Here is a 14,711-nt window from a genome sequence, read left to right as displayed (position 1 = left end):
CTCTGACTGTCTGCTGGACTACTACAGTAGCTACTGTGTTCTGTACTGTGTACATCTTACATTTAAATCTCCAACATGTGATTAGTTTCCAGACTCTTCTTGTTCAGACAGTTGGAACGGTTTGATAAAATAAAAAGATAAAGAATAAAACTGAAGAGAGGTTGATGAAAATTCTGTTTATTCCAGGACAGAAAGAGTCACACGTGCATGTGTGTTCGGGTTTCATCAAGGCACAGCGATACAAGAAAGAGGACAACACATCTCTTTACATCTATATATTACGCAAATTACAGTTGTTTTTTTCCAAAGAGCACTTCACTTGGTCCTAAATATAAGGAATGTTGGCACAAAAACAGGTTTAAACAATGTTTTCTGTGATCAATAAGCTTTTATTTATGATTGTCATAGCTTAATGAAAAGTTTTTAGATTTAAATATTTTTAAAGTCCAAAATGGTGGTCAGGTTACAGTTCATTTTTTCCATCCATCCATTTTCTGCCGCTTATCCGTTTCCGGGTCACGGGGGTGGCAGTCTGAGCACCGTCACCCAGATCACAGTGCACCAATTAAGACTAGTTCCTGCAGGTGGTGAGCCCACGGGAAGGTGGCGCCGGGCGTGGGCGATGAACCCACTACCTTGGGATTGTGAGTCTCATGCTCTACCAACTGAGCTAGCCGGGGCGAACTTCATTTTTTCACAATCAATAATTTTAAAAAAGAGAAAAAGATGAAATAAGAGACCACTTTGTTGTTTAAAAAAAAAAAAAAAAAGTACAGTTTCTAATATTTCATATTTTATCAATAATTATGTAACAGATAACTCTAATGAAGCCGACACGCTAGCTGATGAATTCTGTAGTACCATGGTGAACCAGCAGGAAATGCAGTGAGTCGCCCCTCCAACAGAACCAAATCTGACAATCACTACTGCCACCTGGTGAACCACAGTGGTATTACATGAAACTCATGCCACCTTTGAAACGCTGGAGAATTACAGGAAAAGAAGAATAAAAGGTCCGATTGATTTTTTTTAACTTGCAGTCCGCTTCATTCCCTGGGCATAAACGCTCAAATTTACACAAGAAGTCAAAGCTTTAACGAAATTCAACTTCCCCGATTGTCTTTGCAAAGAATTCCAGAAAGTATTGACCCAAACAAGATGATTAAGGCTTCAAGTGACTGAGAGGGGTAATTAACTGTCCCCAGAAATACTCCAACAAACACAAATGCCCCGTTTTACACATCAACGGTGCTCGGAGTCACTGAAAAATGAAAATTTTGAAAACGGAACACAACATTGTCAGTGTTTGTGTAAACAGACATCGTTTTCAAAAGGTTGCCATCCAAACGTGAAACTTTTTTGAAACCAAAACGCAAAAAAAAGAAGTGTTTTCACTTTAAAATAACCCCAAACAGACCCTAAACAACCCTAAAGAGACACAAAATGAAGGCAAAAGAAAAAAAGGAAAACTGCAGCATAATAACACACAGAAACGTACAAACCAGCCACGGAGGAGCAAATCAATGCAAAAAGGCACAAAACTGGCAGAAGAGGAGACTTAAACAACAAAATCTTCTTTAAAATGTCTCACGGTCATTTACAGAAGATTTTCTTCTTTTCTTTTTTTTTTTTTTTTTTGAGTGAAGTCAGAAATCAAACTTTTGGTCCCTGAAATAAAACAAAAAAGTAAAAAAAAAAAAAAAAGAATCATGACAATAATACGAAAAACATTTCAATAATCAACAGATCACCATTCATCTGATTCATGAGTCTGATTTCCTTCATCAAACTGAGTGATGATCGTCACTCAAAAGTAAAAACTATTACAGCCTCTTCACTCTCCAAATATTTTAGTTTTTTCAGATAAAAAGGAATAGAAACATGTGAAGGAATCTGATTGGTCCACAGGTCAGAATGCAACACACACACACACACACACACACACACACACACACACACACACACACACACACACACACACACACACACACACACACACACACACACACACACACACACACACACACACACACACACACACACACACACACACACACACACACACACACACACACACACACTTTTTAATTTTCAACGATTGGATTATTGTTTCTTATTCAAACATTTAAAAGAGATTAAAAACATTTAAAAAACAGGTTTGCCCTCATATTTTTATTCCCAATAAAAACTCGTCTGGAGGGAACATGCATTTGTAGGATGAGCCTGCGGTGCTGCCTCACAGGTACTTTACTGCTCCGTAGAAAAAAAATGCTGACTCAGCACTGCTGTTTGATAAACGCTGAGCCATTGATGCTTTTTAATGACTGCTGACTCAGCATTGCCATTTCTAATAAATGCTGAGTCACTGCTGCACCTTGCAATACATGCTGACTCAGCATTACGGTTTCAAATAAATGCTGAGTCACTGCTGCAGTTAGTAATACATGCTGACTCACCATTGAAATTTCAAATATATGCAGTCATTAGTGTACTTTGTATTAAGTGCTGACTCAGCTTTGCTGTTTCTAAAAAATGCTGAGTCATTGCTGCAAGTTGTAATACATGCTGACTCAGCATTGCTGTTTCTAAAAAATGCTGAGTCATTGCTGCAGTTTGAGCTTCTCAACCTGTAAAAGGTTGAGAAGCTCAAACAGGAAGTGAAGCAGCGACGGTTTCCTGCGGGATAAAAACAGAGAGGAGCAGATGTGGAGGTTTTTGGTGCGTTTAGTGTCTCTTAAAAAAGAAAAAGGAGTGTGTGAAGTGTGGATGCTTTCAGCTCGGGGCGCCACCTGCTGACAGCCGCCCCTCATTCTGCTCCGTTCATTGGCGAGTTCAGCTTCTCCACCTCTGGCGTCACTGCCACACCGTTCCCCGACTCCTGCTGCACGCCGCCGCGGTTGAAGGGAAGGCCGCGCTCCTTCAGGAAGTAACCGAAGTCAAGCAAAAACGCCACTGTGCCCAGGAAACCGAATGCCTTCAGGAGGAGACGAAGGAACAAGGTGAAGGAGGAGGCGGAGGCTGTGTGTGTGTGTGTGTGTGTGTGTGTGTGTGTGTGTGTGTGTGTGTTTTCTTACCACAGCTGCGCTCTCCAGACTTGAGCCGGTGTTATCCGCAGCAAAGACAATGGACGAGATGAAGAGCAAAACAGCGATGATACCCGTGTAAAGAAAGTCCTGGAAGACACAAACAATGTTAACACAATACATGATCCTAAACTAGTCTAAATTGCCTCTAAAGAATTCTGCAATGGTCCTGAACTAGTTTAAATGTATCATAACCAAATTAATCTAAAACGGATCTGAACCTAAACTAGAATGAACTAGTCCTAAACTAGTGTAAATTGATCATAAACTACACAAAAATGGCACTAAACTAGCCAAAACTAGTCTAAACTTATCCTAAACTACTTTAAAAGGCCCAAACTGAGTTTCTAATGGTCTCAAAGTAGTTTAACACAATCTTAAACTACGGTAGTCTAAAAGAGTTCTAAATGACTTTAAATGGTCCTGAACTAGACTAAAATGATACTTAAGTAGAAAAAAGAACAATCCTAAACTAGTGTAACTTGATCCTAAAGTAGTCAAAATGGCTCTAAACTAGTCCAAACTAGTCTAAAATGGTCCTGAACTAGTTTAAAATGGTCCTAAATTCATCTAAAATGGCTCTAAACTCAAATACAATTATCCTAAAGTAGTTTACAATGGACCTACACTTGAATAAAACAGTCCTAAACTAGTCTAAAATGGTCCTAAATACATCTAACATGGCTCTAAACCAGACTAAAATGATCCTAAACTAGTGTAAATTGATCCTAAAATAGTCTCAGACCAGGGTATTTCATGCTTCTGTGTTTACTATTTTCCTATTTGAGGTTTATGAATAAAGAGAATTGGATCAATTCTGCAGTTTTCTGACAAAAGTCTAAATTTGATTTCCTGCCCGTGTTGTATTGTGAAAGTTCAGATTATGATGAAGGACCTGAATCTGCAGCTGTGTGATGTCATCGAGTCAATAATGACCAAAGCCTCGTTTCAGAACATTTTGAATCTGTGACGCCAAGAATGAGCACGGAGGTCCAAGGTGTGTGTGTGTGCGTGTGTGTGTATTACCAGCTGTGGCCAGCAGGTGACGCCGACCCTCTGGTGCAGCGTGGTGGCGAGGAGGATGACGAGCAGCAGCGTGAAGAGGAAGGCCGTGCAGCTGATGAACTCGAAGAAGTAGAGCGGCGTGCAGCTGATGCAGCTGAGCACCGACTCCTCCAGGACGAAGGCCACGAAGGACAGCAGCTGAGGGAGAGCAGACGGTGACTCCGTGAATGAGCCGCCGCTGAATGTGTGGCGTTTGGCGCTACAGAAATAGAGTCGACATCGAACGCGCCACACCTGTACAGGTGAAGTGTGACATTCAAGTAGCAGCAGTCAGTCGCATCTTCAACCACTGAAACATCCTCTTTTTCCTTCAGCCACCCCCCCCCCCCCCCAGGAAACCCCCCCCACCCCCCGGGCGAGGTGTTGCGACAGTGGAGTGTGTGTGTGAGTGAAATGTGCTAACTTCAGCCAAACGGCTCTGCAGGACTTTCACTTCCCACTCAGACATTTCCTGAGAGGCAGCTGAGGAAGGTCCATCTCAGAGGTCACACACACACACACACACACACACACACACACACACACACACACACACACACACACACACACACACACACACACACACACACACACACACACACACACACACACACACACACACACACACACACACACACACACACACACACACACACACACACACACACACACACACACACACACACACACACACACACACACACACACACACACCTATCATATTTAGCGTGTAGCCTCGCTACTCTTCGAGCCCCGCAGCTCGTTGACATGTTGGAGGTCGTAGTTACGTGATGCCCCTGAACGCATCGCTCAAAGCAGTCAGCTCCTGCAGGGTAAAACCAGACCAACATGGCGGCCCGGACACAAACTCTTTTATTCCTGAAACAGTTCAGAGAAATGGATTTCTGAAAACACTGGAAGCAAGGAAATAATCTGTGCAGCTGAAAAGTTAAAACGCTGCTTCATAAACATGCGGCTGCTGTGAGGGGGCGTGGCCTGGGGCGAGGGGGTGTGGCCTGCAGGGTTCAACAGCTTCTTCTCCCCGAACCAACATTTTTTTTTTTAAATCTGGCAGCTGGCTGACGTCACAGCCGAACTTTTCTTCTTGGTCTGATATTCTGCGGGGGCCTTGACACTGTTTTCATTGTCTGGCTGTAAACTTAGACAGTTAGTTTTTAGGTGAAGGTGTTGTGCCGTTAGTGGGAGATTTCGGTGGCGTTACGATGGAGTTGGGGGTTACTGGGGAGTTAAGGAAGAGTCAGTGGGGTGGTATTTGAGCTTTAGGGTGGAGTTAAGGAGCCAGTGTGGAGTTATGGAGGAGTCAGGGTGGAGTAAAGGAGCCAGTGTGGAGTTAAGGAGGAGTCAGGGTGGAGTTAGTAGAGCTTTAGGGTGGAGTAAAGGAGCCAGTGTGGAGTTAAGGAGGAGTCAGGGTGGAGTTAGTAGAGCTTTAGGGTGGAGTAAAGGAGCCAGTGTGGAGTTAAGGAGGAGTCAGGGTGGAGTTAGTAGAGCTTTAGGGTGGAGTTAAGGAGCCAGTGTGGAGTTAAGGAGGAGTCAGGGTGGAGTTAGTAGAGCTTTAGGGTGGAGTAAAGGAGCCAGTGTGGAGTTAAGGAGGAGTCAGGGTGGAGTTAGTAGAGCTTTAGGGTGGAGTAAAGGAGCCAGTGTGGAGTTAAGGAGGAGTCAGGGTGGAGTTAGTAGAGCTTTAGGGTGGAGTAAAGGAGCCAGTGTGGAGTTTAAGAGGAGTCAGGGTGGAGTTAGCAGAGTGTTGGGGTGGAGTTAGTGAGGCGTCAAGGAGGAATTGGGGGAGTCGGTGGGGAGAAAGGCAGAGTTGGGTGGAAGTTAGGGTGGAGTTAGTGGGACATGTAGAGACAAGTGGCGGCTGGCCAATAGAGGGCGCCATGGCGCTGCCCCCCTCAGACCCAGGAGGCGAGTTTATATATATTTTTTAAAATAAAATAATAAACGATAATAATGTCCAAAACTGTGTTTTTTGCTTATTATCTAAAGATAATCTGCAAAAAAAAGAGGATTTCTTGATTTCTCTTCTTAAGGTGTGTGTGAGCAGCATTATAGTTACTTCTAAACGCACACAAACAGAAATATCTGTCACTGGTTTGAAAATGTTTAGATGTCCTCGTGTTTATTTTGCAGGTCTTTTTCGAGTCACGATCCTAAAATGCTTTGAAAGAAGAACTGATGTGTTGGTTGACTTTAGTTTTCACTGAACTCCAGGAGTCGCTGTCCTTTCAGGTAAACCTGCCCCAAAAACAAAACACATTCATTTTCCCAATTGACTAATTGAGCTCCCCAGTGCTTTTCACAATAAAAGCCCTTCTTGCCAACGGGTGAACCTGCTCCCCGCCCACCGATGACCTTTGAACTCACCACTTGGGCGACCTTCAGGAAGAAGCGGGGCCTCTCCAGGTGCTCCGAGGGCAGCAGGCAGCAGGACGCTTTGGGGTTTGGCGCCGTGGTGGACGAGTAGACTTCAGTCATGGCTGAGACGACGGCGCTGCGAGATAAGAGACGCCGTCACACACACACACACACACACATCACATATTTTCACATCAAAACCTCGGCGTTTCCTTTTCTTAGAAAGAATGAAAGAAGAAACAAACTCCTCTAAAGTTTCCTCCAGTCAGTTACCCTGGACAGCAGCTTCACTTCCTCCTCTTTCATCACTTCCTCCTCTTTCATCACTTCCTCCGTCACAAATCGTGGAGCGGAGACGAGGAGACCGCTCAGAAGAAATTTATTCATCTGTTCTTTACACTGCAGCTACACTGCTTATGAGAACAGAGCAACCAGATTACAGTTGGATCAGGGCTGGATTACAGTCAGGTTACATTCTGATTACAGCTGGATTACAGCTGGATTATGGATGGATGGACTTCACTTATATAGCGCCTTTTCGCTGAGAGCAGCCCCAAAGGGCTTTACATGATTCATCACATTCACACACACACATTCACACACTTTTGGAGGCTGCAGCCGTGGCAAGGCGCCACCACTCCAACGGGAGCAGTTTAGGGTTCAGTGTCTTGCCCAAGGACACTTCGGCATGTAGGCAGAGATGGGAATCGAACCTGCAACCTTCTGATTGGGAGATGACCGCTCTACCAACCGAGTTTACTGTCAGATTACATTCTGATTACAACTGGATTACAGTTGAATCAGGGCTGGTTTACAGTCAGATTACAGCTGGATTACAGTCAGATTACAGCTGGATTACAGTCTGATTACAGCTGGAATACAGTCATATTACAGCTGAATTACAATCATGACAGCTGGGTTACAGTCATATTACAGCTGGATTACAGTCATATTACTGCTGGACTACAGTCAGATTACACATGAATTACAATAATATGACAGCTGGATTACAGTCATATTACAGCTGAATTACAATCATATGACAGCTGGGTTACAGGCGGATGATAATCAGGTTACAGCAGTATTAAATGTGGATTTGACCCAGATTGTAGTTGTAGTCAGATTACAACAACGTTTAAACCAGATCACAGCAGGACTATGGCAGAACCACAACCAGTTCATAATCACATGTCAAAGCGGATTATTGAGCGGGATTATAATGTGGTCACTGTAATAAGAAAACTACACGTTTAATCTGGGGAGACTCGGATTATCTGAAACGCCACAGAGTTTCTGGAGAAATTCACTTTCAAAATCTGACTTTCATGTTTTTGAGGAACGATCGTTTCCGTTACGGAGTTTTTTTCTGCTGATGCAGGCAAAATAATGGGACTGATGAAATCCACAGAGCTCCTCGACCAGAACCCCTGAAAACTGTGAAAGTAACCACACACACACACACACACACACACACACACACACACACACACACACACACACACACACACACACACACACACACACACACACACACACACACACACACACACACACACACACACACACACACACACACACACACACACCACCTGAAGTATCACAGGCTCCGCAGTGAAAGTGAAAGTGGGCGGACAGGTGAGCAAAACAAACGCTCCTGTGAAAAACCCCCCAATCCACACCGGTACCGGAGTTTAACCGAGGAACGGATCAGCTAAAGTCCAGATCCACTGACGTTCGGTCCTAAATGTGTTTGGTTTGGATCAGAAACACTTTATGACACTTTGGAAGAAAAACAAACAAACAAACGTTTCAAAGGAGCGGAAAGATGAATCACCTACCTCTGTGTGTGTGTGTGTGTGTGTGTGTGTGTGTGTGTGTGTGTGTGTGTGTGTGTGTGTGTGTGTGTGTGTGTGTGTGTGTGTGTGAGAGAGAGAGAGAGAGAGAGAGAGAGCTGATGCGGGGTAAACAGCAGCTTTTCCACCGCCGCCCTGAAATCTGTGGAAACTGTCCCACACGCCGACGGGTCACGTGAAGGGAACACCGCAGCAAGAACCTGGAGGTTCCGAAGTGAAGGAACTCACCGGTGCGTTCAGGTCCGGTCGGAATGAAGAAGATAAGCACGTTTCCACGGCTGAAGCGGAGTCTGGACGCGTCTTTTGTTTCTCCTGCTGCTTCTCTCAAACTTCCGCGTTTACGCACTTTTTTTCTCCTTCTTCTGCGCTCTGCGTAAAGTGCAGCACGGGCGCACGCAGCTTCCGCTCTGGACTTTCACAATAAACGAAGCGTGAGGACGAAAACGCAATCTGCTTATATTTTGAAAAAAGTAGAAAAAGATTAGAAAGAAAAAAAAAGATTAATATAAATTGCAAAGAACGAAACATTAATGAAAGTGAAAGAAAGAAAGAAAGAAAGAAAGAAAGAAAGAAAGAAATTACGCGTGCAAACATGTTTAGCTATCAGCAGTATTTCTAATAAATGTATTTGAAATATGTATTTGAAATAGAAAATACTATTTTGTCATTTTTATTTCATGGGGATGACAATATTTCCTTTATATTGTATCAAAATACCCCAATGCTGTGTACTTTTATATATTCAAACGTTTTTGCGAACCACTGTGACCACATGTCAACACTAAACCAGACCGCTGCAGATGCTGATGCGGAGCAAAGTGAGCAAACTGATTCAGCTTCTTTATTTTGGTGACACAATCATCTGAACCATGAATCCATTTCTTTTTCTTGGTAAGTTCCCGTTCAGTGTAACATTAGGTGTTCTTTTTAAAGCTAGACTATTTAACTAGTAAATGTGAGCCGCGAGCCTGCTAACTTCGTGTTAGCATGCTGGTTCCCCTGCGCCACTTTGATTATCGCCTTCAAAACACAACCAAAGAATCATGTTTTCTTTGTTTTCTTTTTCAAGTTAAGTGCTACGCAATTTCCTTTTGTTTGGTGCACAGCCAAAGGAGTTTTGACAACCTCACTGTACTGAATGGAACACGCTAACGCAGTCGTGATCTTGGGATGGGCCTTCATTGTGGTGCAGAGATAAAACAAACAAGTTTCTCAATAAATAGTCTGAATGTCTTTTAACATTCAAGGCCGGTTTATTACATGTATGGGCTTCATCATTCCTTATTATTTGCAAGATATTGAAACAATATGATTATTGATGTAGAAAAATAGGATTTACATGGGAGGGCATGAAAAAAGTTTACTTACAATTCATATATATTATTCCAGTATAATGCTAGTTTTGCTATATTGTATTTGCAATGGCCTTTTTCCTTTGGTAAGTATGCCTGTGGGGGTGGGTGTAACAGAAATTAATCCACAAGGGGGAATAATTGCAGTGTGAACAGTAATGGATATACAGTAGGTAGGAACCTTTGTGACATCTGGGGTAGCTTGATGGAGGTGAGCGCATATTGTTTCTGACCGCAACGCTGCTACTCCGCAGCACCGAGACGTAACTGTATGAAGTCTATTTTCCTTGAATTGGGGATTGTTTGTTTGAATGGACACTGGATTCTGCACTCAACTGTGCGAGTGAATAATGGAAACTTGTTCTACTATTCACAAAGTCAGACGTCGTCCACTTCAAGTAAGCTTACGAGTTCACGGCGATCGCGTCCGTAATTTAAGAAATCTGTCAGGGTGGCTTTAAGCATTAGGCTAATATTCCAACTGGTCCCAACTTGGAAGAAAACATCAATCCACCAGTGTGTGTGGACGACCCAGTCTGGGTCATGACAGTTCTCCTAATGTTGACATTCATTAAACTAAACAAATCGGACTTGAGGCTAACTGGCGACTAGAATTAAGTTCTTAAACGTGTTTTCAGTTTTCAGTTCAGCCCTCTAATATCACTCTCAACTTCCATTGCTATCAAATTGATATACTGACTACAGATTTGTAACGTACTGGTGTATTTATTTAAGTGTGTCTCTTGCTTTCAGATGTTTTCCCAACTAGTAGTGGAAGGCTATAATAGAAAAGGTGGTTTAAAAACTGCCTTGGGAAAAAAGTATTTCTTTAAGCATTTTGAAAAGACAAAAATACAGTATTTTATTCTGACACATTGTGTTGCCGCTGTATTTTGTAGCTTCATTTGATACATTTTAAAGTTGTGTATTTTATTTGGAAATACCTTCCCTGTCTCCACCTGACTCCACCTGCAGCTTTCCTCCTTTCAAAGGGGAGTTTTTCCTTTCTACCGTGTCCTCAGATGACTCTGTTGTTGTTATTTTATAGCCACTCTACAAATAAAATTCAATTAAATTGAAGACCTGTCATGCCTGAGCTTGGCCTGCAGGTGTCTCTGCAGGCCGCTCTGTTGCTTTGCTCCATCTCCACCACCTTCTCCTTAACCCCCCCCCCCCCAACTCCCAACCCCCCCACCCCGCTGTGTGGGAGAGGGGGGTTTCCCCCAATATAAAGCCGTGTGAGCGGGCTGTGGACTGTAGAGGCTCCCCGGCAGCAGCAGGAGGAGCAGGGTGGTGATGAAGGTGATGAAGATGTGCGTGTGTCCATGCGGAGCTGAGCTGGATTCAGTCCGTCTGAGCTGAAAGTGGAAACTTCTTCTTCTTCTTCTTCTTCTTCTTCTTCTTCTTCTTCACGTGAAAAAGGTAAAAGTATTTGTGCAGGAGGAGCCTCCACCCTTTCATCACATTTCATCACATTTTCTTTTAAAACACATTTTATCTCCTTTTATCACATTTTCTGTGGTTTTAATCAAATTTGCCAATTCATTTATTTTAGTCACGTTTTCTCTAATTTTGTCGTATTTTATCCAAATATTCATCACATTTTCTCTATGGTCACATTGCTGTCATTTTTTTAAAACATCCCTGTTTTTCTTGATCACATCTGTTTATTTAATCAATTTTCTCTTTTTCAAATCACATTTCTGACTTTTTGTTTATTACATCTCTATCTTTTTTCACATCTCTTTATTTTAAATCCAATTTAGACCTTTTTTTTTAATTGCATATCTTTTTTTCACACATCTGTCGTTTTATTTCACGATGTGATTAAAGAGACACAATTGTGAAATATTTTTTCATCACATCTGTCACTGCCTTGTTATCACAGGTCATCTCAGACTGTCTCTCAGCTGCTGATCTTTTCCCTGTAACGTCGCTCTGCGGCTCCTCTCAGGACCTTTGAGTGTCTCTTGTCCGAGTCGTTTTCTTCCAGCCGTGTGAAGAGAAGAAAAGCGCCTCAGCACATCTCCTGAAAATCTCATTATTTTTCCCCTCCTTGTGTGTGGAGGCAGGGTTTCTTTTTTGTCCCTCTGCTGGTTTAAGGAGCTCAGATTTTCTCTCGGAGCTTCATCAGATCCTGAACGTCCCTCAGTTTGAAGATAAAGGTGCTCGTTGGGTCTTCTGAGAGTTTCTGCTCCTGCAGGGAGTCAGAACGTGTGTCTGTCTGCAGATGTTGGTAGATTTATGTGTGTAGGTCAATCAACACTTATTTGCAGAGCCCTTTACAACACCCAAGGTGACCTAAGTGCTTTCCAGTAAAAACAGACAGAGTAAAATGAGAAAGAAGAGAAGTTAAAGAGAACAAGAGTAGAAACATACACTATATCAACAGGAGTAGAATCAGATCGAATCAAAATAAAATAAGATAAAATGTCACCATATTACTGTGTATTAAAAGCCAGTCTGAATAGATGTTTACAGTAAAACTAATCGAAGCTCCAAGTCCAGACCTCTGAGTAAACCAGCCCTGAACCTGCTCCAAAAACTAAACCAGGTAGTTGATCCAACTTTAGTCCCAAGTGACTCTGAAACCGAGTCCAATGAGAGTCTGGACCTGGTCCTAAACTAGTCCCAACCCAAGTCCACAACCAAAACCACCGCTAGTCCCACCGTCTCCAAAACTACTTTACAACCAAGTGACTCCCGAATCGAGTCACATGTGACCAGAAGCTGAAGCTGGAGGGACTCGAGTCGGTTCAGGCGATTCGTCCGCTGAGCCTCGGTTATTTTTACCGCCGGTGTTCAATACAGAGAATCAGTGATCCTTCCGGAGGTGGCGTTTTCATCGACCGCAGGAAATCCGGCCGCTCACTTTGCTTTCACACGCAGGGACTCGAAGTCTCCACGGCATCGGCGCTGAGCATCACGGGCAATGTGGTGAGAAGATTTTGTTTTCACTGTAACTCCCATGGTGCTTTGCTCATGTGGCATTTCCTGGTGTGAGACTGGGTTTGGATTAGTGTCACGTGTCTGCTGGTCTTTGCTGGTATCTACTGTTCTCTGCTTTTTTCTGCTGGTTTTCCTTCAACACTGAGGTTCTTCACTGAGTTTTCAACACTGAGGTTCCTCACGGAGGTTCTTTGCTGAGGTTCTTCACTGAGGTTCTTCTCTGAGGTTCCCCAGTGAGGAACATCAGTGAAGAACCGGTCGTACCATGAACAATGGCTCGTGTCTCATATTCATGACACATTTCTACAGGTCACAGCACAACGTGACCTGAGCAGAAAACCTGCTGGAACCTGGTTAGTTTGGTTAAATGGTTTCATGTGACGACGCCGACAGCAGCAGATCAGAGATAGGAAACTCCCAGAGAAGGACTGTTAGCGGTTAGCATTAGCATCCTATCTGAAACTCCCTGTCTGGAGACTCACAGCCACAACAATTCATTCACTCATTCATACCAATCATCACTTGGACCAGGAAAGAACCCTATAGTCCTGGTTCTGATCTGGTCTGAGACTGCTCTCTCTCTCTCTCTCTCTCTCTCTCTCTCTCTGCTGCAGTGGTGTGTGGTCAGTGTGTGTGTTCTGTTTGTGTAATTTATTTTTTTCTTTTTTTCTTGTTGCCCTCACTTGATAGTTCTTGGGGGTTGTTTTTATGCTGGTTTTGTGTTTTTCTACTCTTTAAAATGCTGAATACTTTTTATTGTGCAGTTGGCGCTGTGTGTGTTTGTATTAAGTTCCTAATTAGAGGTTTTTTCTCTCGGTTGTTTCATGTGTGTTTGGCTGAATTATCATAATATGATTCTCACACACTGAGAGCTGTGTGTGAGTGAGTGTGTGTGTGTGTGAGTGAGTGTGTGTGTGCGTGCGTTTGTACTTACTGTAAGTGCTTTACCTTGAGGGAGCATCATCAGTCATCTGTTTGACAGAGAGAGCAACATTAATGACATCATCACTCATTTCCAGTGTGTGTGTGTGTGTGTGTGTGTGTAACCAGTGTTTCCCCCTTTTGTTTCAAATACAGACAAAAAAATCCAAACCCCCTCGTTTGTTTGAAGATGGTGTCTGACGTGGTCCCCTGAGGACGAGGCCGGTTCCCTCGGGTTTGATACCTGCAGGCTGTTTACTGGCTCCACTTTGAAGACACACTAGAACATCCAGCGTCCTCCAGTGAGGCTCTGTGGCTCTGGTGGTGGGGCAGCTCACCCGTCTTTCCCGCCTATCGCCCTGATCTGCTTTCTTTTACACTAACACCGAAGACCAGTTTGTTCCCAGTTGCTCGACTGAGCGTTGGACTCCTTCTGAGCAGTCCCTGACCTGGTTTAGAGCCCCAGCGTTAGACTGGTTCCAGACTCAATGTTGGACTTCCTGATCCAAGAGAGGAGGATCAAATTTGACTATCTGGAGGAAGTTGTTATTAAAAGGTTCCTTCTGACCACCGAGGCATGTATGTGTGTGGGTGTGTCCCCTCCATCTGAGGCGCTCTCCATCACCTCCCACCAGGTCTTGTCTGAGCAGCCCCTCTTGAATTGGTCCTGGTGTTCACAGAGGACATGAGACGGAGGAGGGTGGTCTCCATTCATGGAGGATCTGGTGGATCCAGTCTGCCTCATCTGCCTGCCTGCTTGTTCTCAATGATAAGATCTTCACTTCATATAAACAAAAAAAAAAAGCCAAACAAAGACTGAGTGATGGTCGTTGGCGATGTTCTATGTCATCGTGAGGAACGAGGATGTCATCAAACATGAAGAGATCCTGTGGAGGTTAACCATGAAACCTTGTTTCTCAGATCACATTAAACAGACTCGGAGCTTTCTGCTGGTTCATTAAGATCCACCGATCCAGAACATGAATGTGGAACCTGATCCGGTCCACTTAAAGACCTGATCTGTGCTCTCAGATAACCTCCTTCCTCTTCGTCTCACTTCAGGCAACCCGAGCTGCAGATTTCCTCTTTCTGTCAGATCGTATCTCTGACCTTATCCTCCTCCTCCTCCTCCTCCT

The 14,711-nt window shown here is 43.6% G+C and overlaps 1 protein-coding gene across 1 annotated transcript; it reads right to left on the bottom strand.

Moving 5' to 3' along the window:
- Positions 1 to 163: 163 nt before the first annotated feature.
- cmtm6 (CKLF-like MARVEL transmembrane domain containing 6) lies at positions 164 to 8,767 on the bottom strand. Its single transcript, XM_080471458.1, has 5 exons — positions 8,582 to 8,767; positions 6,510 to 6,636; positions 4,110 to 4,286; positions 3,075 to 3,173; positions 164 to 2,974 (listed from the first exon to the last, which is right to left on the bottom strand). The coding sequence occupies exons 2-5, from the start codon at positions 6,618 to 6,620 to the stop codon at positions 2,807 to 2,809; spliced, it is 555 nt and encodes a 184-aa protein (XP_080327584.1). The 5' UTR covers positions 6,621 to 6,636; positions 8,582 to 8,767; the 3' UTR covers positions 164 to 2,806.
- Between the last annotated feature and the right edge of the window lie 5,944 nt (positions 8,768 to 14,711).

This window comes from Lipophrys pholis (genome assembly GCF_963383615.2).
Source record: "Lipophrys pholis genome assembly, chromosome: 9".
In the NCBI taxonomy this organism is placed as follows: Eukaryota; Metazoa; Chordata; class Actinopteri; order Blenniiformes; family Blenniidae; genus Lipophrys; species Lipophrys pholis.
The sequence above is the reverse complement of the archived record's forward strand: the minus strand, read 5'-3'. Positions and strand labels throughout refer to the sequence as shown.